This window comes from Salvelinus namaycush, chromosome 20 (assembly GCF_016432855.1).
Source record: "Salvelinus namaycush isolate Seneca chromosome 20, SaNama_1.0, whole genome shotgun sequence".
In the NCBI taxonomy this organism is placed as follows: Eukaryota; Metazoa; Chordata; class Actinopteri; order Salmoniformes; family Salmonidae; genus Salvelinus; species Salvelinus namaycush.
Genome location: NC_052326.1, coordinates 38,291,167 through 38,315,732, shown reverse-complemented (window position 1 = coordinate 38,315,732; position 24,566 = coordinate 38,291,167). Strand labels below are relative to the sequence as shown.

Here is a 24,566-nt window from a genome sequence, read left to right as displayed (position 1 = left end):
ATCGTATTTTTGCTGTTGAAAGAACTGATGAAGCTCTTTATCAAGTTGAGTTCTCTCATCTAAACATAAACAATAAAAAAGGTAAACATTCATTTGGACCATTGAAGTTATTCATCCTGATGCTGCCATCGCAAACAAATAATAAAGCAACCAATCAAATACACAGGCAGAAAATCCAAAGAGAAAATGGACCATTTTAAACAGACTGTGTCATAAGAAAAACCAGTAGACTAAGTTAGCGTTCTATTTACAGTGAGTTCCATTTGAAGTAGACTTTCTCAAAAATCATGAGATTTATGACATCACTGTTTTATCCCCCTTCATCTTATTCTAGATACAAACGTTTGAGTTGGTCAGTGTCTGAGGGAACCAAAGATGTTGTCTACTGTTCTGTATGTATGTACCATAGATAATTATAGAGGACTCATCATTGTACCTGTCCCATTATGGTGTCTGTGAGCGCACGGGCAGCGCCATTGAGACCATCTCCATTTTGAAGTAGTACATTTTCTTCTACTACTACTTCTATGAGTTGGTAAAAAAACTGAAAGGGTGCATACTGCCACCTGGTAGTGTGTTGTTTAAACAGGTATAAAGGGAAGGTTGGCGATTTACTGCCACCTGCAGTTACGGAATGTTTGATCACAAGTATAATTCATTGGCTGATCCCTCCTGAGGACCTGGATGGAATTATGTGATCCTTCCTTAACCCATATGATGTCCCACCCATTTGACAACTTCAGAATGGTGAAAGTCCTCAATTGCGCAGCCCATGCTAAAACGTGCTTTTGGGCACTAGAGTCCTCTTTCATTCTCTATGGTATGTACACATGATGCTCTACATACACAGGCTGATTTGGGTGACATACGCCAGTGAGCCTTGGGTTTATAGCAGAGTAGGGAATGCCAGGAGACATGGAGAGAGTGACATATTGCTGTGAAGCACAAAGGCCTCTCTTATCCCCATAAGGCATGGTTCTAACGACACCAATGTAACTGACAATCAGGTAGTCTGACCCACTTGAAACCCCACAGACCCACACATAAAAAAATTACCCTCTTTGATTTTCTTATAAAAAGAATAAAATAACCATTAGTCATTTTGACAACACCCACCATCCCCCTTGTTTCAAAATATTACCCCACACATCCCTCCCCACCTATTCAAATTCATCCCTTAACCCCACCCCAACAAAACTCCAGATAGGTGAATTTGACCAATCGGCTTAGACCATGAAACATAATGTCCAGGGATTGTTGTAGATCACAGGTCCAGTAAGCCAATGAGAGTGATGGAGAGTGTGGCGGTGAGCAGGAGAGGAGCATGATTGGACCATGGGGATCCCGCCTGGTTCTGCACCATCATTCCAGTTCCTGTTTGAGAAAGAGAAAGAGAGCGAGATAGAAAGCGAGAGAGAGAGAGACAGAGAGAAAATTGGGGACATGCTCTGGTACAGTATTATCATAACAGTTGCCTTCTTGTCTCCTTTGCTTATTGGAGGAGTCACAGTTCTAATACTGAGCTCAGTAAGCAAAAGCTAATTGACAGACACTGACTAACAACCACTGTCTCTCTGACTGGCTCACACAGCCGTCCCGGGTCTAGAGACTGGGACTAGAACACAGCTAGTCTTAAGCATACTCCAAAGAGCAATGTGTGTGTGTGTGTGTGTGCGCGCACGCGCATATGTGTTCAGTATGTGTGTATTCCTGCATGTGTGTGATAGACAGGCACTAATACAGAATCCAGTGAGGTAAACCCCCATTAACCCTCTCTACCTCTCATTAAACCCTGTCACTCACTGACGAACCTCAACTTTCCACAGCAGCCTAGCAACCTCACAGGCAGCAACGGAACTCCAGAAAGCTACCCAGTTCCAATATTCCAATTGCCACCTGAGAAATGATAGGCTATCAGAAACAGGAAGGCCAAAAAGATCATCAAGGACAACAACCACCCGAGCCACTGCCTGTTCACCCCGCTATCATCCAGAAGGCGAGGTCAGTACAGATGCATCCAAGCGGTGGACCTAGAGACTGAAAAACAGCTTCTGTCTCAAGGCCATCAGACTGTTAAACAGCCATCACTAACATTGAGTGGCTGCTGCCAACACACTGACTCAAATCTCTATCCACTTTAATAATTAACAATTTGATGTAATAAATGTATCACTAGTCACTTTAAACAATGCCACTTTATATAATGTTTACATACCCTACATTACTCATCTCATATGTAGATACTGTACTCTATACCATCTACTGCATCTTGCCTATGCCGTTCGGCCATCGCTCATCCATATATTTATATGTACATATTCTTATTCATTCCTTTACTCTTGTGTGTATAAGGTAGTTGTGAAATTGTTAGGAATTGTTAGATTACTTGTTAGATATTACTGCACGGTCGGTACAAGAAGCACAAGCATTTCGCTACACTCGCATTAACATCTGCTAACCATGTGTATGTGACCAATAACATTTGATTTTTGATTTGATTTGATTTGACATGGATTTCACAGAACAGTTTGACCTCATCCTCCCAGCTAAATATGACTGGGCTGCCGTGTATAGCCGCATGGTTCCAATTACCACTTAAGCTCTTGTAACCTTCTGTGTGTGACAGCTAGCTAATCCTGTTAGCCGTGGGCTACACTAGCTGTTGGGGCGGACTCATGCAGAACAGGAGATGGGATTTGGTTATTTTATATCCTCCTATAGTGAGTTCTGATCACAGCAGGAGTGGTGTAGCTGTTAGACTAGTCCTAGGTGGGGTTGTAACTTAAACTTGGCACAAAACCTTGCCTGAAGAAGATCTGGGGCTATGTGGTGTGTGTAGAGTTGCAAAGCTACTGGTAATATACCAAGGTTACTGGAATGTTGGTCATGAACAGGTAATCTATGGCAACGTTGGTAATTTATACTTGTATAACTTTTAAATGTATTCATATTTTACATGATTTTTTAAATTTCTGTGTCCATATTGTCCATGAGTTTCTTGTGGATAGAACATAAGTGTTCAAGATAATATAGACTAATTCATGAAAAAAGTATCTAATCAACAATGGCAACTCTGCAACTCTTCCAACAATTGTCTTTTATCACAACTGCCACCAGTTTGGCCCTAAAACATTTACAACAAAGACATATTGACATCGTAAAATAAAAAAACGTGGGTAAAAAAAAGACAAAGGCTATTTCATGCTGAAACCCTCAGTAGAAACACCAATGGTATTATTTGATTATTTAACATATTATACATGTGATAAGGCCACACAGAGGGACAGAGATAATTAGACACCTGTGATAATCTGAACTACCCAAAAAGGCCCTAGATTCAATCTGATAAAATTCCACAAAATCCTTGAAAGTTACAAAAATGATGTTAGTGTGCTCTTGTTCACTTCCCTTCACTGATATGAAAGGAAATGACTGGTATAAGAAATATGGTAGAAATAATCTATAGCCCATCCTTTCACCAATCCAATGCTTATAGATTTAGGGGAAGTAGTGAACGAGTGTACACTTTATGAGAAAAAAAATATTATTGGAACACACACCCAGTCAGTCCAAGTCTCACCTGAGTCTCGGGAGACGATGGTCTCTTGAGCGGCTCCGTCGCCTCCCTCCCCCCAGGAGCGTATCTCCAGGACCACGTAGCCATTGTCTTTGGGTAGGGGCAGGGTCACAGACGTCTTCCCCTTGTCCAGAACCTTCAGAGCAGACTGGCCCTCGTGCTTGTACAGGACCTGAGAGAAGACAGAGGGAGGGAACCTATTCACACAAACTCTACAGAGGAAATACATTTGTTGGGTTATTGAATGTGTGTCCTTTCCCCCTTTGTTAACTATTATTTGTTTTATTAAGCTAATGTTTTCATTACTTTTCTGTTTTCTCTCTGCACAGCATCACACTATAAAACCAGAATAGGATGGTTCATGTTATCTATTGATGATATGCCATATCTTGAATGTTTTTCTATTGCCAGGCTGAGCCTTATCAAATGCTCTTTGATTCTTTTACATTCACTTTTTATTGCACTACATATCTGATTATTTACAGAAGGGTTGACCGCATATCCCCTTTCACTTCACACATCTTAACATGATTTAATATATTTTGACAGTGCATTCGCAATATGACAATAACATACCTACCTGCACACACCTCTCCTACAAACAGACACCACTCACCTTGTAACCCAGTACGGCTGATTCATTGTCCAGGGTCTTGACATGATCCCACCTAACAGTTACCCATGAGCCATCAGTCTTCCAGGACACGTTGCCAGGGGGACGATTAGGAGCTGTAAAGGTAAACAAAGGAAAACAACAAGAGACAACAACTTATTGACCTGTCTCACCTTCCGGGAGTCACATGACCAAGACATGAATTAAACTTAGATACATGTACTTGATAATACAATGGTCTCACACACGTTTTACGGACACAGAAACATGACGATCCAAACTGTAACCGAAATGCAACCCAAAAGGCATGATATCATATAGAATATATTAATATAGGCATATGTTTGCCTAATGTTGACAGTGGGTTAAGGTATCAGTATCAGTAGCTTAAGGACAGGAGATCCTCTGTATCAGGATCAGCACAGACATGATTCCCTCTCACCCTATAAATCCTCCACAAGAATCTCTTTACACCCTTAAGCCCAGTAGATACTGGAAGCCAGGTGCATATCCACCCTCCCAAAAACACTGGGGCCATACTTACGAACTTCAGACAAAGTTTAAAATCAAGTTTAAGCATCAGCCAATAAAAATTCTTGCCGTATTGATACGCGATAGAATGCTGTATTGCAGCTGGTCCCATCAGATAACATGGCACACGTTAGCCCTATGCTAAGTTCACCAGGTGGCAGTGATTATTTCCTTTAACAACTTCCTCGTCAGCCTATCAAAGATGTTAAACTTGTGGGCGACAAAAGTCAAACGGCACAATCTGCTTTTGAAGTTACTAAAAAGCTTCTGATTTAAACTGTATGTTAAGATCACAGTGTAGCGATCCTGGCACCTGGTACTTTTCACGGTGAGCGGCAAGTTGGAATCCCAGGTGAGATAGTTTTTTTTTTCCTTTTTCCTTTAAAAAACCTTGGAAATGAAGATTACAAATAGGTTACTGCTACTACGTAGTCGTATAACATTAGTGCTGCTGGCGCGACGCTCCACCACTTCTCAGAATGGTGCATGTTTAATACAGTTTATATCAAAGCTGAATCAATGTCTTGCAAGACCACTTAATGATGAATTTGTATTCTACATAGGCCAAGCATACCGAATATAATAGCATAGTATAACAGTACTGTTAGACCAAAAACATCCTTTAATTTCTGATGTAGGCTACACTTACATGTACAACGTTTTGTATGCATTGTTAGAATCATCCACTTCGTCATGTAAGCCTTATTTGAATTGAGCATTGAGGACCAGCAGTGAACAGTTTTTTTCTCAACAAAAAAGCTTGACTTCACAGGGACTCAAACCCACAATTACTGTGCTCCAGAGATGACATGTTAAACCCCTTAGTGCTATATGCCATCTGGCAGGGTGTGTTGTGGTATTGTGGTATTGTGGTAAATGACAGCTTTTTGACAAGGCCACAAGGCTCTTCGTCTTTGTTTTTACTATGTACGAAAAACTTTGTCTGACTTTAGTAGCTAGTAGCCTAGGCAAGGATGCATCATGCTACATATTGATCTTTGTGACAGACCAAGTGGAACAAAAGTAAACTTTGACTTTGGATGTTTACCAAATCCATCTGGAGGCCAAGTTGACCTATTTCATTGAAATGCCGTTGGTTTGTGGAGAAAAAGTTGAACATCTCTGATACGCTGATGAGGGAAGTTGTTACAGGAAATAGTCAGTGCCACCTGGTAAAGTTAGCATAGGGCTAACGTGTGCCAGGTTATCTGATGGGACAGCTACAATGTAGTGTTTTATCACATGACACTACGTCAGCGATTTAAATTGGCTGATGCTTAAACTTAACCTTGAACTTAAACTTTTTCTAATGTTTGCAAGTATGGCCACATTGTGTTTGACCCCCTGGGGTGATCTCAGTTGGTAGGGACAATCCATCTCAGCCCACAGGGGAGAACTCATACTTACACTAACGCAATAATGTCAACCCATGGCTCACATCTGCTCCTGAAGGAGGCTTTGGGCCAGAGATTAAAATCATTTTTGAGTGTGTGTTATGTCATATATACGGAATAGTGTCTTGATGGTGGCAATACTGTGTGTGTGTGTGTGTTTGTGTGTGTGCACGTGTTAGGTATCCTACATACGTGGTCTCCTGGTAGTGACAGTGGTTCTGGGTGAGGCTGGTCCAGTGCCAGCGCTGTTGTAGGCCATTACGGTAACATGGTACCGGGTGCTGGGTCTCAGTCCCACCACGCGAGCCGTGGTCTCAAGCCCAGCTGTACGCACACGGTCTGCAGACGCCTCCCGCTCATGCTGACGCCAGTACCGGATCTGTAAACACACACATACACAGCATTGTCAAACAATTTGTTATGTGACCGTGGTTACATCTCTTAAAGGAATGAGATGCCTAATACTGGAATTGTTTCTTCTACTAAAAAAACAAACACACTTTGTCAAATCATTAGGAATGTTAGATACCTGTACTCTTCCTCACAATATACTTTGTGGTACTATAAATTGGAGCATATCTTCTGGTGAGCCTTGCATCTAAGCCCTTTGTTGTTTCATGCTTCACCTGAAGGCACTGTGTATTCTGTATTTTTTCTTCTCTTAAACTATGTTTCCTTCCAAAAATGTACAATAAACATATGTAAGATGAAAGTGTGACACCTGTTGATCCGTGATAATATGAATGACTCTACCATTGTTTCCCCACAGGGCCATCGTGATAACCAACCGTGAGACCTAATCTGCCTGTCGACAGACTGAACATGCTGATCCCAACCACACACAGCCCAGCTAAAAATGAGTACCATCTTTATTAGTGTGGGGGTAAAAGATCAAGGCTGAGAAGATAAGATGAGGTGAGGTCAACTCCAGGACGGTCTCTCACTGGCGTCAGGGGACTGATGGCACCATAGCTGGTACTGACTGGGACTGACTGGTTTTGAGCAAAAGTCCAGAGATGGGTCCCAAATGGCACCCTATTCCATTCATAGTGAACTACTTTTGACCAGGGCCCATAGAATAGCTTGTCACATATATGTTATATGCTGGTGTTGTGCAGGTCCTGACCTCGTATCCTTGGAGGATACCGTTGGTGCTGAGATGTTGGATGGGGTCCCACGATACCTGCATCTCGAACGCTGTCAGAGCCGTTGCATTGATCCTCGAGGGCGCCACCGTGGGCTCTGCATGGAGGGTCATGGGTAAAATAAGGGTTGGGGAGTCGGATCACATCTAACACACATAAGTACGATAAACACAATGAATTTACATAACGTGGTTGGTAAACATCTGCTTTTTTGTGTTTTTGTTCGCCCTCTTGTGGCAATCCAGCATAATGCTCCTAATCCTTCCTGTATGCCCCAGACCTGTTCTGACTCAGCCTCCTCTGCAGAGTGCACCAGGGTGATCTGACTGAAGGGTTAAGACTAGGGTTGAGGTTAGGGTTAGAGTTAGAGTTTGGGTTGCTCACCCTCTTCTGCAGAGTGCACCACAGCGATCTGGCTGAAGGGACCCTCTCCTTTACGGTTGTAGGCTTTGATCTTCACCTCAAAGAGGCAGTAGGGAGACAGGCTCTGGTTGGAATAAACGTAGCGAGACGACTCCACATTGGAAACACGCTCCACCACCCACGTCGGAGAGTTCTGCTTCCGGAATGCCAGGATGTAACCGAAGCCATCTCCGTTCTGGTACTCTCTGGCCATGGGCTGGGATCAGATTCAAACAAAACTTTGTCAATTTTCACAATGACAAAACTCTCTCTAACACACACACACACACACACACACACACACACACACACACACACACACACACACACACACACACACACACACACACACACACACACACACACACACACACACACACTGACCGTCCAGGTGATGATGAGTTCGTTGCGGTCTCCTCCTCCTCCACCTAGTCCACTAGGGGCCACTGTGGGAGCTGCTTGCTGGGTGCGTATGGTGTGAGAGGACATACTAGGCTCTCCACTGCCCAGGATGTTACTGGCGATGACCTGGAACTCATAGTCCATCCATGGCAACAGGCCAACCACACGAATCGACTCAGCATTGCCTTCAATGTTAGATGGGTCTGTGGGAGAAGAGAGGAGGAGAATGCAGGGGAAGGAAAGAAGGAGAAGTCAGGGACTAATTGATTGACACAAAAACACACAGGTACACAGATAAGCACACACACACAGACAGTGGTGGTCCTCTTACCTGTCCTCATCCTCTTCCAACCAGGAGACAGCGGAGAGTGACCCATGATAACATACTTCCCGATGGGGCTGTGGTTGTCATAGCCACGACTCCACCGCAACTCCACCGACGTCGCGGCAACGTTCTTCACCACCAAACCGCCGGGAGGTCCCGGGGGACCTGAGAAGAGACAGTTGGAGAATGCCTAGTCAGGACTTTTATCTAACCTCCTTCATTTACATGCAAGTACAAATTCTCACCCAGAAAGTAGTGGACGTAGCTCATTGTGGCCTGGGGATAAAGATGATTATGTAAGTAAGTAATTAACTAAAAAATCCTTATAAAATGTTACAACTAAGTTATGTAATGCTGTAAAACAAACATTTTATAAGGATGACCATCATAGAAAAAGGTCAGGTGAGTTGTTGTGATATGATCGGGGTCTTACCTCTGACCACCAGTTTAGCGGAGGCTGAGGCGCTGTCCACCACGGTCTGAGCTGTACAGCTGTATGTACCTGCCTGACTCAGCTGACCACTCACTATCAACAGGTCACCTACGGTCTCCTTCTGTTAGAGACAGATAGATGGGTGAAGAGGGAGAGAGAATGGGAGGTTGGAGAGAGGGAACAAGAGAGAGTGAGAGATTAAAAAGAAAGAGGGCGAGAGATTAGAGATTAAAGAGAAAGAGGGCAAGAGATGAAAGAGATTAAAGAGAAAGAGGGCATGAGAGAAGTTAAAGATAAAGAGTGCGAGAGATTAAAGAGAACGGAGGCAAGAGATTAAAGAGATTAAATAGAAAGGGGGCAAGAGATTAAAGAGATTAAAGAGAAAGAGAGATTAAAGAGAGAGTGCGAGAGAGAGAGATTAAAGAGAAAGAGGGCGAGAGAAAGGTAGGCAGATATATATATCGAGAGAGAGACAGAGAGAGAGAGAGGAGAGAGAGGAAAGAGAGAGCAGGTGACAGTGGAGAGAGAAAGAGATTGTTTAGTAATTGGAGACATGGTCTGTCTGCTACAGAGAAACAAGCCAGGTATTCAGTATTCATATCATCACAATTTCACAGCAGTATTGAAGGTAACTTTAATTAAAATGAAATTCAATTGTATCCAACACTCGGCTTTAAAAGTATATACCATTATAAAGATGACTCCAGTGACAGTGAAATCTTGGTGCTGACCGAAACTTGTTTGGGTCAAGATTCTAAACTCTAATCCCCAGTACACCCAGAGGCATGGAAAATGGCAGTCACATCATCAACCTAGAAGTGTTTGGTCAGCAAGACGTGAACGGTAGGGAGGGAGACACATTACATGGATGGTCTCCTTGATATGGTCTGCAGCATAGATCTTAAGTGATTCAATTAAGCGTATAATAGCTGTCTCTAATAAAATGTTTGTTGTTTAAATAAACCCTGCTGAATGGTTCTTATTTTCATTAATCACACTGGGAATCATATTAATTTCAAGCTGTTTGATTCCAAAATCAGTTAAGCAGTTTCATTAAATTTCTAACTCTTTGATTCAAAATAACCCCAAGAGAACCCGTGGATTTTTTTGTGTGTCATTCATCATGACGCACCCCATTCCTGCAATGGTTTGCTCTACTGTGGCTTGACTAACTCACCCCCTCCACACGGTGGTACGGTCCGCCGGGGTCCTCCAGGTCCAGCAGAGCTCCGTTGAGAGCCCAGGTGAAGGTGAGGTCCATGGTGGGGTCATGTGAAGCGTGACACTGCAGCGTGACGTTCTCCCCCTGGTTGATGTCAGCGTTAGAGGGAGCCAAGGTGATCTTAGTGGCATCTGGAGGGAAGGAGGGAAAGGACAAAGGGGAGAGGAGAAGGGGAGAGTAGGAGGAGCGGAGAGGAGGGGAGGATAGTGAGGGAGCTCAGTTACCTCTGACAGATTCAGTGTGTGTGTGTGTGTGTGTGTGTGTGTGTGTGTGTGTGTGTGTGTGTGTGTGTGTGTGTGTGTGTGTGTGTGTGTGTGTGTGTGTGTGTGTGTGTGTGTACCTCTAACAGACAGGTGTCCAGTGCTGTTGGCCTTGCCCAGGTAGTTCTCAGCAAAGCAGGTATACTTCCCCTCATCGGCCCTGCTGATGTTGTGGATCCGCAGCATCCCGTCTGGAGTCACTGTCACCCTGGAAGAAGAAGCAGGAAGCTCAAGTTACCTTCATTATCTTAACAGTTTGGAAATTATTTTGGGCTTTTTAAATGTTTGGGCCTTTTAAGTGTTTGCAGTTTGTTGCTAGATGGGAGTTAAGGACGAAATCAAATCTAAAACATGACAGACTTTCCTTCAGATCACGTTTCTCTTCTAATCTCCATTTGACCTTAACTTCTACCTTTTATGTTTAATTCTCTCTGGAGATGTATCAAGTGAACATTCATACACATACCCACACACACACACACATGCGCATAGACACACAGGTTAATTAATTATGTTTTTCATCTAGACACACAGACCTAACAAAGCACCAAAATGTGATGAAATCCGCTGAAATAGGTTCCTTTGATACACACATAACAGGGGAATGCTCTTTTGATCTTACCTTCTACTACATACCTATTGCACCTTTTGGTTTCTCAATCAAGCCTCAGGGTAAGGTGTGTGTGTGTGTGTGTGTGTGTGTGTGTGTGTGTGTGTGTGTGTGTGTGTGTGTGTGTGTGTGTGTGTGTGTGTGTGTGTGTGTGTGTGTGTGTGTGTGTGTGTGTCTAAGTGTGTGTGTGTGTGTGTCTAAGTGTGTGTGTGTGTCTAAGTGTGTGTGTGTGTGTGTCTAAGTGTGTGTGTGTGTGTGTCTAAGTGTGTGTGTGTGTGTGTGTGTGTGTGTGTGTGTGTGTGTGTGTGTGTGTGTGTGTGTGTGTGTGTGTGTGTGTGTTTGTGTGTGTGTGTGTGTGCATGCCTAAGTGTGTGTGCGTGAGTGTGTGAAAGGGGAAAGGAAAAGGGGGATACCTAGTCAGTTGTCCAACTGAATGTATTCAACTGAAATGTGTCTTCCGCATGAGTGAGTGTGTGTGTGTGTGTGTGTGTGTGTGTGTGTGTGTGTGTGTGTGTGTGTGTGTGTGTGTGTGTGTGTGTGTGTGTGTGTGTGTGTGTGTGTGTGTGTGTGTGTGTGAGTTGGTGCGTGTGTTTACCTGCTGCTGTTGGTAAGGAGCTCAGTACCGCGGCTCCAGAACAGGGTGGGTTTGGGGGCGGCTCGCGGCCGACACTCCATCATCACCTGCCCTCCTCGGGCTGCTGGGACCAGCCTCCTCACCGGGTTGGAGCGGAAGTCTGGGACTTGGACTGGAGACCACAACATGGAGAGGGGGAGAGAAGTTACAACTGGGGTGTTAAGTTCCAGTTCTCTTGGACTGCAGTGTTTACAGGGTTTGGTTTTAACCCTTGAACCCTGACCTCTCACCTTGCACCCGCAGCTCGGCGTTGGAGTAGATGGTGCCGTGTTTGTTCTCAGCCACACACTGATACATCCCAGAATCCTCCAGGGCCAGGTTGATGACCTTCAGACGACCCCCATTGACCTCCACTCGGTCCTGAGAGAGAGCAAGGGGATGGATTGAGAGATAAAGGGAGGGAGAGATAATTGGAGAGATAGAGAGAGGGATGGATTGAGAGATAAAGGGAGGGAGAGATGATGGGAGAGATAGAGAGAGGGATGGATTGAGAGATAAAGGGAGGGAGAGATGATGGGAGAGATAGAGAGAGGGATGGATAGAGAGATAAAGGGAGGGAGAGATGATGGGAGAGATAGAGAGAGGGATGGATTGAGAGATAAAGGGAGGAGAGAAGATGGGAGAGGGATGGATTGAGAGATAAAGGGAGGGAGAGATGATGGGAGAGATAGAGAGAGGGATGGATTGAGAGATAAAGGGAGGGAGAGATAATTGGAGAGATAGAGAGAGGGATGGATTGAGAGAAAAAGGGAGGGAGAGATGATGCGAGAGATAGAGAGAGGGATGGATTGAGAGATAAAGGGAGGGAGAGATGATGGGAGAGGGATGGATTGAGAGATAAAGGGAGGGAGAGATGATGGGAGAGATAGAGAGAGGGATGGATTGAGAGATAAAGGGAGGGAGAGATAATTGGAGAGATAGAGAGAGGGATGGATTGAGAGATAAAGGGAGGGAGAGATGATGGGAGAGATAGAGAGAGGGATGGATTGAGAGATAAAGGGAGGGAGAGATGATGGGAGAGATAGAGAGAGGGATGGATTGAGAGATAAAGGGAGGGAGAGATGATGCGAGAGATAGAGAGAGGGATGGATTGAGAGATAAAGGGAGGGAGAGATGATGGGAGAGATAGAGAGAGGGATGGATTGAGAGATAAAGGGAGGGAGAGATAATTGGAGAGATAGAGAGAGGGATGGATTGAGAGATAAAGGGAGGGAGAGATGATGCGAGAGATAGAGAGAGGGATGGATTGAGAGATAAAGGGAGGAGAGAAGATGGGAGATAGAGGATTGTATGTGTGTGTGTGTGTGTGTGTGTGTGTGTGTGTGTGTGTGTGTGTGTGTGTGTGTGTGTGTGTGTGTGTGTGTGTGTGTGTGTGTGTGTGCGTGTGTGTGTGTGTGTGTGTGTGTGTGTGTGTGTATACCTGTGTGCTAAGGGGCTGTCCATTGCGTAGCCAGCGTATGGAGGGTCTTGGTTTGCCTGCTGCAACACAAGTCCAGTGCAGCTCAGAGCTGATCTCCACCTCAGAGTCACTCATCACCTGCAGCCACTCTGGCTGTGCTAGAAGGGACCAGATAAACACAGGGACAATAAAGCGCAGGTCAACACGCATGGTTTTGATGGTCATATTGTGTGTGTGTGTGGGGGGGGGTTGTGTCTCTACCTTGCACGGTGATGTGTCCTTGTTGTGTGGGGGGGGGGGGGGGTTGTGTCTCTACCTTGCACGGTGATGTGTCCTTGTTGTGTGGGGGGGGGGGGTTGTGTCTCTACCTTGCACGGTGATGCGTCCTTGTTGTGTGTCGCGGCCCTCAGAGTTGTAGGCCTCACACTCATACACCCCCTCTTCATGGAAGGTCATCTCAGGCAGTGTGAGGATGGGTCCCTCTGCACTAGCCCCGGCCTTAGACGGCAACAGACCATCCACCTTCCTCCAACGGAGCTTTGGGACGGGACTGGGGAGGGAAGGAGTAGGAGAGGGGGATAAAGAGTGCAAGAGGGTTGGAGTTGGGGAGGAGGAGGGAGAGGGGAGGAGAGGCAGAGAGGGGAAATGGGTGGAAGGCAAGGAGAGAGGTACAAGAGGAGGAGAAGGAGGGAGAGGCAGGAAGGGACATGTAGGGAGAGAGTGTGTGAAAACAAAAGAAATACAACAAATCAGAGATATCCTAACATGGGACAAGAAAATGGATCAGGGACTTACTTTCCGTAGGCGAAGCATTCAAGCTGCGTAGTGTGTCCTGTCAGGGCATACGTCTCTGCTGGGAAACCCACTTTGATAGCAGGAGCTGACTTCCTGGCGTTGGCTGTGGTGAATAGAGAGCACATGTCAACAACAGAGAAAATGGCTGATGTGATTCAAATCTTCCCTCTTACAGGAGAAACACACTTTATCCTTCCACTTTATTTCACTGTCCTGAAATTGTCAATTGAAATGTCAAAACTTTTCAAAGCTGTACAATTACTGTGTAAGAGTAACAGAGTCTTGAATAGGCCTTTTTTCTCACTCAGCTACACGCACAAACATACACACACACAGAGAGTCCTGTACCATTTGGCTGCACGGTGAGCTGGTTAGCCTTGCTGAAGGTACTCTTGGTGCTAATGTCCATGTTGATGGTGGTGAAGCAGAAGTAACTTGCTGTATCGTTAGGCTCCGCCTTGGCCAGGTACAAGTTGCCCGTTACCTGGGAAACGAACCACCGACCCCCGTCAGGCTTCATGAAGCTAGGAAACTCGCTAACGAACCAGCGGTAGGAAAGAGCTAATGAGAGGAGAGAAAGAGAAAGAGAGAGAGAGAGAGAGAAGAGAGGAGAGGAGAGGAGAGGAGAGGAGAGGAGAGGAGAGGAGAGGAGAGGAGAGGAGAGGAAAGGAGAGGAGAGGAGAGGAGAGGAGAGGAGAGGAGAGGAGAGGAGAGGAGAGGAGAGGAGAGGAGAGGAGAGTGAGACTCAGAGAGGATGCAGAGATTGAGCATGTGTGTGAGTGCGTGTGCGTGTGCATGTGCGTGTGTGTGTGTGTGTGTGTGTGTGTGTGTGTGTGTGTGTGTGTGTGTGTGTGTGTGTGTGTGTGTGCACCTGGGTAGTGGGCGGGGGGCTGGCAGGCCAGGAAGGCACCTGCTCCCTCGTAAGCCGTCTGTGGGCTCCTCCCTTCCCCAGGGAAGTCATGAAGGTCTGGAAAAGGAGGAAAGAAGGATTTCACAAGAAAAATAAAAAATGTATGAAATCCACTCAGTCAAGACAAAAATGTAATTCTCACTGAGAAACGTATTCTTTTCACTATGTAAACCAATCAATGGAATGAGATGTGATCCAAATAAGGTTTGATGAACAACAACTGGGATCCAGTAAATGTTGATGAATATGCATTGTCCCCATCAACACTGAGAGAATGGTAAATAATACCTGAATAAATAAATCAATGTACTCACAGCCGAATTTGAGGTTGGCGGCCCGGCTGAGTATGGTGCCACAGCGGTTGATGGCCAGACACTGGTAGGAGCCTCCATCACGGCCGAACTGGGGACCGCTGATCACCAGGTTACCGGCTACCAGCGTGTACCGGGGGTCACCTACAGGGACGTCTGTACCATTGACGCGCCAGCTACCGGACAGGGAGGGGTTAGATAACAGACCTGTCTGATGTATACTCTGGCTGTACCCTTCTCTCTCGTATGTGACCAATTCATTTGATTTGATTTGTTTTCTGTCTGTGTGTCTGTGTGTGTGCTTACCTGTACGTAGCAGCAGGACTGGCTCTAGCCTGGCAGTTGAGAGTGACTTTGCCCTCACTGAGTCCCTCTGGGTAGACCACACTGCTGGGCTGCTCTTCAAACACTGGTCCACTGTCATGACCCGTTATGCACACGTGCCCGCCTGTCAACACACACAGCCAATCAGAATCCCCCATCACCCAATGAGGGAGTTCTATTAACCTGAGCCATGGTGTACCGGTCCATAGCCCGTGGAGTAAATGGGAAAAATAGATGAGGGAGGTGAATAGTATTCTGTGCTGTTAGGTCATGTAATCAACAAGGCAGGATGGTGCATCGTCCAGAAACATATAACATCTCTTTTCCATAAAATATATGTTCATATTTTCAAGCAAATTTTCATTGGGAAGGCAGATAAAGTGTTTTTTTAATCAAAAGCAATCACTTTTGCATGTGAAAACACAGAATTCTACTCATTACTCCACGTGCTTAATCTAGCCTAGGCTACGTCACTTTTGTTTTGAGCCGACTTTGCCTTGGGCTTGGAACAGGGAACATGGCTCACGCCTGGGAGGCAGCCTGTTACAAAATGAATGCAATCACTTTTCACCCAGTGCAAACTCCTCCCACCGAGGTAACCCGGGCCAGATAATCGAAACCCCTCAATGTCCTACTACCAGCCCCTTCCAACCAATCAGGATTCAGAGTTAAAAACTAATTCCAGTGACTTTCCCTTTTCAAACAAGTTGTTTTGTATCACTTTAACATATTTTTGCTTAATTAAATTAAAATGTTTCATCACCAAAACATCCTGAATCCCATTCAGTTCACTAGAGGTAAATCAGAGGTAATCTGTGCTTTGGGAAGCCAAGGTAAGAAACATTTGAATTGTCTAATTGAATGATACATTTTTACAAACAGAAGAATTTGATTAAATGTAATCTAATCCAATTGTATCTGGTACTCTGGGAGAGTGTTTGGATGGCCTGTTTCCCCTATTCCCTCTTCCCCTGACAGAAACCCACACTTATTTTTGCATGGCTCAGAGATGGTAACATAAATTATTTAAAATCAAATCAAAATAAATCAAAACGTATTTGTGGCGTACACAGATTAGCGAATGTTAAAGGTGTAGTGAAATGGTTATGTTTCTAGCTCCAGCAGTGCTGTACATTTCTAACAGTACAATATGAATACACAAATAACCACCCCCCCAAAAGAACCAAAAAAAGAACCAACTAAAATGAAGAAATATCAGATTTGGTTTGTGTAGTTAATGTGTATGCAAGTGTGTGTGTGTGTGTGTGTGTGTGTGTGTGTGTGTGTGTGTGTGTGTGTGTGTGTGTGTGTGTGTGTGAAGCAGGAGTTGTGCAGGCAAACAGAGTACAGGATCCATCTGCACTAGAGGTGGGAGTGAGTCTGGAGGGGCTACAGGCTGTCAGGGATAATACTGTTGCTACAGTGAAGAGGAGAGAGGGAGAGGAGGAGATGGGTAGAGGGAGAAGAGGAGGGCCTGAGAGGGGGAGAGGAAGGAGGGGACATAGCTTAAAAAGAGGGGAAGATAGTGTTGGGGTGGAGGTGGAGGAGAGAAGATAAACAAGTGTAGGGGTGGAGAGAGTGAAGAGAGGCGCGGGTAGAGGTGGAGGGGAGGAGAGTAAAGGGTGTAGGGGTGGAGAGAGGGAGGAGAGGCGCGGGTAGAGGTGGAGGGGAGGAGAGTAAAGGGTGTAGGGGTGGAGAGAGGGAGGAGAGGCGCGGGTAGAGGTGGAGGGGAGGAGAGTAAAGGGTGTAGGGGTGGAGAGAGGGAGGAGAGGCGCGGGTAGAGGTGGAGGGGAAGAGAGTAAATGGTGTAGGGGTGGAGAGAGGGAGGAGAGGCGCGGGTAGAGGTGGAGGGGAGGAGAGTAAAGGGTGTAGGGGTGGAGAGAGGGAGGAGAGGCGCGGGTAGAGGTGGAGGGGAGGAGAGTAAAGGGTGTAGGGGTGGAGAGAGGGAGGAGAGGCGCGGGTAGAGGTGGAGGGGAGGAGAGTAAAGGGTGTAGGGGTGGAGAGAGGGAGGAGAGGCGCGGGTAGAGGTGGAGGGGAAGAGAGTAAATGGTGTAGGGGTGGAGAGAGGGAGGAGAGGCGCGGGTAGAGGTGGAGGGGAGGAGAGTAAAGGGTGTAGGGGTGGAGAGAGTGAAGAGAGGCGCGGGTAGAGGTGGAGGGGAGGAGAGTAAAGGGTGTAGGGGTGGAGAGAGGGAGGAGAGGCGCGGGTAGAGGTGGAGGGGAGGAGAGTAAAGGGTGTAGGGGTGGAGAGAGTGAAGAGAGGCGCGGGTAGAGGTGGAGGGGAGGAGAGTAAAGGGTGTAGGGGTGGAGAGAGGGAGGAGAGGCGCGGGTAGAGGTGGAGGGGAGGAGAGTAAAGGGTGTAGGGGTGGAGAGAGGGAGGAGAGGCGCGGGTAGAGGTGGAGGGGAAGAGAGTAAATGGTGTAGGGGTGGAGAGAGGGAGGAGAGGCGCAGGTAGAGGTGGAGGGGAGGAGAGTAAAGGGTGTAGGGGTGGAGAGAGGGAGGAGAGGCGTGGGTAGAGGTGGAGGGGAAGAGAGTAAAGGGTGTAGGGGTGGAGAGAGGGAGGAGAAGCGCAGGTAGAGGTGGAGGGGAAGAGAAAGCGATAAATGAGGAGAGTAGAAGGTGCAGGTGAAACAGCAGGCTGGAGCAGACAGCTATTCTCAAGGTACACAGAGAACCCATCCATGTTACACAGCACAAACTGGGTTAGAGATGCCTCATGAACATATGGGAATTTAATAGTGAGTCCTCATGGCACAGAGCGTGTGTGAGAGAGAGAGGGAAAGAGGGATGGTGTTTTTGTGCATGGTGTGTGTATGTATGTGTGTGTGTGTGTGTGTGTGTGTGTGTGTGTGTGTGTGTGTGTGTGTGTGTGTGTGTGTGTGTGTGTGTGTGTGTGTGTGTGTGTGTGTGTGTGTGCGCGCGTGCACGCGTGTCTATAAAAGCGAAGATCTATCTTTTTCAGCCATCTATTTCCTGTGTTTGGGGGCTGCGAAATCCACTGGTCACTTACTGTAAATCTCGCTGAATTGATTGCTTTCATTTTACACCTGCGACCCTTTCATACTCTTGCTTGTGCCTGTCGTTTTTTCCGGCTAACGTTACGACCGGGGAAATGTTTGTAATGACCTGTCAAACACACCCCGGTAATGGCTGAAATGGGCTCAATGGGATACCTTGGCTTTCTGTTGAATCTATAAGAAAGCTTTGTCTGGGATTTAACACACCATCTCCACATCACAAGAAAGAGAAGAAACAGAACTTTATTTTGATGGGTGTTCATTTTTTGTGGAATAAAAAAAAAAAGCTATAATTTAATACAGTTGAAATTTTACAAAATAGATTAGTTGAAATGAAAGCAACTTCCGAAAATGAAAACTCGGATTAGTGATATTAGTGATATTATGTCTAATCTCACAAACAATGTAAAGTACGTTGAGATAGGTGTAATCTAGAGCTAAACATGTTGATTTTTAATCCCAGGGTATCCTGCTATTGACACACTTGTTGAATTAAGAGAACATCACAACAAACGTAATTAATGAGGCAGCACAGGTCAGTGCAGGTAGGCCTAGACAGCAGTACAGGCTGGTGGGAGGAGCTATAGGAGGACCGTTCATTGTAATAGATGGAATGGAATAAATTGAACGGTATCAAACACATTAAACATTGGGAAACCAAATGCTTGACTCTGTTCCATTAATTCCATTCCAGCCATTACAATGAGCCTGTCCTCCTATAGCTCATCCTACTAACCTCCACTGCTAGACAGAGCAAGTGTTTGGTGGTTGCAGCCTTTTCCCTATCCTTTATGTTATTTTATTCATATATGCAAATACACCACATGTATTTATGCAAATTAGGCACATATCATTTTCTATCACAAAATATTTAAAAAATACCTGATACAATAAGAAAATGTATATATGGGTGCATTCTAAGATTTAAAAATAAATAAATGGACAATAAATTGAATACCTGAATTCACACCAAAATCACTGAACATTCATTATTTGTCCATACCGGTAACATGTTTCTTGTGCTATAACTAAGTCAATATCTGATGGATGTTGTGTGTGTATTTTTATGTGTATATTTGTGTGTGTGTGTGTGTGTGTGTGTGTGTGTGTGTGTGTGTGTGTGTGTGTGTGTGTGTGTGTGTGTGTGTGTGTGTGTGTGTGTGTGTGTGTGTGTGTGTGTCAGAGGAGGGACCAAGTCACTATTATTCGAGTCACAAGCAAGTCTCAAGTCACAAGGTTCGAATCTCAAGTCGAGTCCCAAGTAGAATGGGTCGAGTCGAGTTAAATCCAAGTCGTGCATTCTAAGAGCAAGTTAAGTTTTTTCAAGTCATCTCATGTCAAGAAAAAAAAAATCTATGCAGACAATGACATCAATTACATATCTTTGTCTATTTATTGAGGCTACCAGACAGCCCTTTTCTTTATTTTGTATACAACACATTTTGATTATATAATAATACATTTTTTCAACAAATTCCAAATGCAAGCATCATAAGTAAATTATCAATTTCAAGGCGTGCACCTTTTTGCTTCTGAAGCACAGATTAGATGTTTTTGAAATAATTTGGTGCAATGCCTTAGGCCTATGTTAGTGACCAGTATGAATAAGCTAAGATATGCATATAAAATACAAATGGTAGGCTATATGTAGCCTATTAAAATATGCATGAATTTGTTTTTATTTTTCCCATTCAGTTTCACTCTCATAACCCTCCAAAACCTTCTCACTATGTTATCTCTCCTGACCTGTGTTGATTTACAGTGTGCTGGTCTAATCAGAGGGTTGAGTGTGTGTTTCACAAGCCAATTAGTTTTTTCCAACTGCCATACTGTCTCTATACTGTCTCTGGCTGCGTGGACAGTAATCCACGGGGAATCTGTGCCACAAAATGAGTGACAAAACTTAACAAAACCTTGCCAGATCATTTCAAGTCATCAGTCTTAAGTCAAAGTCGAGTCCCAAGTCTTGAGGATTCAAGTCCAAGTCAAGTCTCAAGTTATTTGATTTTCTATCAAGTCGAGTCTCAAGAAATCAAATTTGTGACTCGAGTCAGACTCCACACCGCTGGTGTGTATACAGTATGTGTGTGTGTATGTGTGTGTGTATGCATGCGTGTGTGTGTGTATGAGCGTGCGTGTGTGTGTGATTCACTTCATCAACAGACCAACGGAGCATTGACGGAGCTAGTAATTACAATTTCATGGACTGTGTGCTGTCCACAGGGATCGACTATGCGTGACTGCACGCTTGGCTACAGTGGAAAAGCTTTTTTAATTTCAACAAAGGAACGCTACAACACATCTTCATTTATCATTCATGAGATCACTGAATTATTTCAACTCTGTCGTCAAAAGAAAAAAATAAGAAAAAGACATCTCAAGAAAATCGAATCCCTTCCGCCTGTTGGTAAAAAGAAACAGCTTAAAATTTTAATCTGGCCTGAAGCCCCCAAGATCTGCAGAACCTCTACTTTTGGTTCTCCAGACACACATTCTCACACCCAACCATCAGTCTGATAGCACGCATGGACATGTTGAGTATGTGTTTGGTGTAAGAGGCAGTGGCTGGCTAGGGAAGCACCATAACAGAAATAGGTTGCATGGGCAGGGGAGAGGTGAATGAAGGGGAGGGGAGAGGTGAATGAAGGGGAGGGGAGAGGTGAAGGAAGGGGAGGGGAGAGGTGAAGGAAGGGGAGGGGAGAGGTGAAGGAAAGGGAGGGGAGAGGTGAATGAAGGGGAGGGGAGAGGTGAATGAAGGGGAGGGAAGAGGTGAATGAAGGGGAGGGGAGAGGTGAAGGAAAGGGAGGGGAGAGGTGAAGGAAAGGGAGGGGAGAGGTGAAGGAAAGGGAGGGGAGAGGGTGATTTTAATAACGAAGAATGACATAGTGGATGTGCTCATTTTGATGGGGAACGAGCCTGGAGCTGAAGTCCATCTTAATTTACTAGTCAATTCAGGCATTGAATACCACTCCTACGGAAAATGTCCTTTTATTCAATTCACAGGCCAGGACTGACAGGAGACACATTCATTGGTAGTATTGAACGTTTCTGACTGATGGAGTGGGCGTGAGAGGAGAACTGACAGTGAAGGGGATGTGAGGAGGAAAGGTTCTGACTGATGGAGTGGGCGTGAGAGGAGAACTGACAGTGATGGGGATGTGAGGAGGAAAGGTTCTGACTGATGGAGTGGGCGTGAGAGGAGAACTGACAGTGAAGGGGATGTGAGGAGGAAAGGTTCTGACTGATGGAGTGGGCGTGAGAGGAGAACTGACAGTGAAGGGGATGTGAGGAGGAAAGGTTCTGACTGATGGAGTGGGCGTGAGAGGAGAACTGACAGTGAAGGGGATGTGAGGAGGAAAGGTTCTGACATTGGAACACAGGAGAAAGAGAATAGTCGGGAATACTGGAGGAGAGGACAGGACAGGACAGGACAGGAGGAGAGGACAGGACAGGAGAGGACAGGAGAGGAGAGGAGAGGAGAGGAGAGGAGAGGAGAGGAGAGGAGAGGAGAGGAGAGGAGAGGAGAGGAGAGGAGAGGAGAGGAGCAGACATGACATGAAAGGAGAGGAGATGAGAGGACAGGAACAGACATGAGAGGAGAGGAGAAGAGAGGAGAGGAGATGAGAGGACAGGAGCAGATATTAGAGGAGAGGAGTGGAGAAGAGGGGAGAGGAGGGGAAATTAGAGTACATGAGCAGACATGAGAGAAGAGGAGAGGAGAGGACAGGAGCAGACATGTGAGGAGAGGACAGGAGGAGACAGGACAGGAGAGGAGAGAGAGAGAGAGAGAGAGAGAGAGAGAGAGAGAGAGAGAGAGAGAGAGAGAGAGAGAGAGAGAGAGAGAGAGAGAGAGAGGAGAGGAGAGGAGAGGAGAGGAGAGGAGAGGAGAGGAGAGGAGAGGAGAGGAGAGGAGAGGAGAGGAGACATGGAAGGGGAGGAGCAGATATGAGAGAAGAGGAGAAGAGATGATAGGAGAGGACAGGAACAGACATGAGAGGAGAGGAGAGGACATGAGAGAAGAGGAGAGGACATGAGAGAAGAGGACAAAACATAAGAGAAGAGGAGAGGACAGGTGTGGAGAGGAGAGGACAGGAGCAGACATGAGAGACTAGGAGAGGAGAGGATTGGAGAGGAGAGGAGTGGAGAGGACAGGTGACAGAAGATACAAGGAAAAAGTGAGAAACCTTACCGACAGCGTAGCTCAGAGCTAAGGAGCTGAGGCTCAACAGAAACAGCAAAAGCCCCATTCTCACACTCTCATCAGAACTGGACCGAACAGGATCAGAACCAGATCTGCACCACACCAGGAGGAAATTAGAAGTGGCTTATCAGTGCCTGTGGAGAACAAAAAGAAAGACAGATTTACTCCTGGTTAAACTACACGGCTAGCACCCTTACACTTGGCCTACAAGCAGAACTTATCTATTCTTCTGAACATCCTAACAGTACAATGTCTCTGGACTGAAGCATTGTGGAACAACACTAGAGCTGGGGTGTGTCCCAAATGGCACCTTATTCCTTACTACATCATTTTTTGGGGACTTATGGGCCTTGGTCAAAGGTAGTGCATTATATAGGGAATAGGGTGCCATTTGAGACTCAACCCTGGTTAGTATGCTCCAGTGGGCTTATCTCTTTAGTAGCTATTTCTCCTGCTGCCTCTCACACACCCAAGAGACTGTCTCCCCATGCAGTGTGCACTCTGCTTCATGTTACATTACAGAATAAATACTAGCCCAAGGTAGAGGAGAGAGAGAGAAACAGAACAAACAGAACAAACCTTTAACAATGTCGTCTCTTACCTTCTTATATTCCCTCCGTCCCCGCTCTCTATCTCCTTCCCTTTCTCTCTATCTCCTTCCCTGTCTCTCTATCTCCATCCTTTTCTCTCTATCTCCTTCCCTTTCTCTCTATCTCCTTCCCTGTCTCTCTATCTCCATCCTTTTCTCTCTATCTCCTTCCCTGTCTCTCTATCTCCTTCCCTTTCTCTCTATCTCCTTCCCTGTCTCTCTATCTCCATCCTTTTCTCTCTATCTCCTTCCCTTTCTCTCTATCTCCTTCCCTTTCTCTCTATCTCCTTCCCTTTCTCTCTATCTCCATCCTTTTCTCTCTATCTCCTTCCCTTTCTCTCTATCTCCTTCCCTTTCTCTCTATCTCCTTCCCTTTCTCTCTTGCTCTCTCTCAGTTGAAACCGCTGGCCAAACACGCAGACTCACTAAACACATTTCCACCTAATCTAAATTCAGCATTGTATGGCAAAAAATACCTCAAAACAATATAGTCCAATCCGAACGTAGAAAGCAATGAGAGGGTATTAATTGATTAAGTGTATTATACTCTTCAAATCCAATAAAGGTCCAAGGACTTTAGAAACATCAATAGAACAGGAAGGTTCAGGCTTTTTTCCTCGGAAGCTGGCACATAAGGTACAATTAGATCTAGCACATCTGTCGAAATGTCGTCCAGACAGCTCACAGCCTAGTAGACTCGCTTACAGACCAGGAACAAGTTACTCCATGGCAGAATTCCCCCCGACAGACCCTGGCTAACATAATCTACTCTGTCAGTCTGTGTTCTCGCACAGTGTTCTCCCTCTGTGCGCTCCCTCTCTCCCCAAACTGTCACCTTCTGACATTTCACTGGATACTACTGTTATTAAACACACAGCAGAAATAGAGGGGGGGAGATTGGGAGGAAGGAAGAAAGAGGGAGAGAGAGAGTTATGACGAGAGAGAGGGGGGATTGGGAGAGGCAGAGAGAGAAGGAGAGAGAATGAGAGGGGGGCAGACAGAGAGCGAAAGATAGCAATAAATAATAATATTTTGAGGGTGCTTATATTTGTTCTGTTAACACAAGTGTATAATGGAAATGCCCAACGCTCTAACCTTGCAGCTACCTGCCATCCTGAAGACAGCAGAGAAACAGACAGAAACCGAGCCGGGAAGAGACAGAGAGATATAGCTCATCAAATCAGCTCACAGCTTAATGGACTGTGGAAGGAGAAGAGGAGAGGGGAGCAGCATATCACATTGCTCTCACGTCTCCATTGCACCACAGCCAAACATCTGAGGCTGGTTCAACAGTTAGCTCAAAGCAGATAGAAATATTCTGTATGACATTCTTTATGTCCAGTCTATGCTTTAATAAGGCTTGGATACACTGAGTTGGCAATGGCGCTGGAATGTATAGCGGCCATTTTACATGCTCCTGACCAATTCTGTTATTTTTTTATTTTTTTTTGCGTTGATCGTAACTTTTTTTTTAC

At 45.5% G+C, this 24,566-nt stretch overlaps 1 protein-coding gene across 1 annotated transcript; it reads right to left on the bottom strand.

The window, feature by feature from the left end:
* Positions 1 to 1,264: 1,264 nt before the first annotated feature.
* LOC120064799 (contactin-2-like) lies at positions 1,265 to 24,348 on the bottom strand. Its single transcript, XM_039015399.1, has 22 exons — positions 24,341 to 24,348; positions 22,491 to 22,594; positions 15,270 to 15,411; positions 14,967 to 15,139; positions 14,614 to 14,709; positions 14,091 to 14,303; positions 13,743 to 13,845; positions 13,316 to 13,497; positions 12,969 to 13,105; positions 11,779 to 11,908; positions 11,510 to 11,660; positions 10,385 to 10,512; positions 10,000 to 10,175; positions 8,823 to 8,943; positions 8,396 to 8,554; positions 8,047 to 8,267; positions 7,645 to 7,879; positions 7,242 to 7,357; positions 6,308 to 6,494; positions 4,194 to 4,306; positions 3,581 to 3,749; positions 1,265 to 1,374 (listed from the first exon to the last, which is right to left on the bottom strand). Exons 1-22 carry the CDS (start codon positions 24,346 to 24,348, stop codon positions 1,265 to 1,267), a joined length of 3,174 nt encoding a protein of 1,057 aa, XP_038871327.1.
* Positions 24,349 to 24,566: the final 218 nt, after the last annotated feature.

Coding starts and splice junctions, on each gene's coding strand:
- LOC120064799 (XM_039015399.1), bottom strand. Junction 10,513..11,509: donor CTCCTTACCAACAGCAGCAG/GTAAACACACGC, acceptor TTCTTCTTCCAG/GGTGACAGTGACTCCAGACG. Junction 6,495..7,241: donor GTATCCTCCAAGGATACGAG/GTCAGGACCTGC, acceptor GTGTGTTTACAG/ATCCGGTACTGGCGTCAGCA.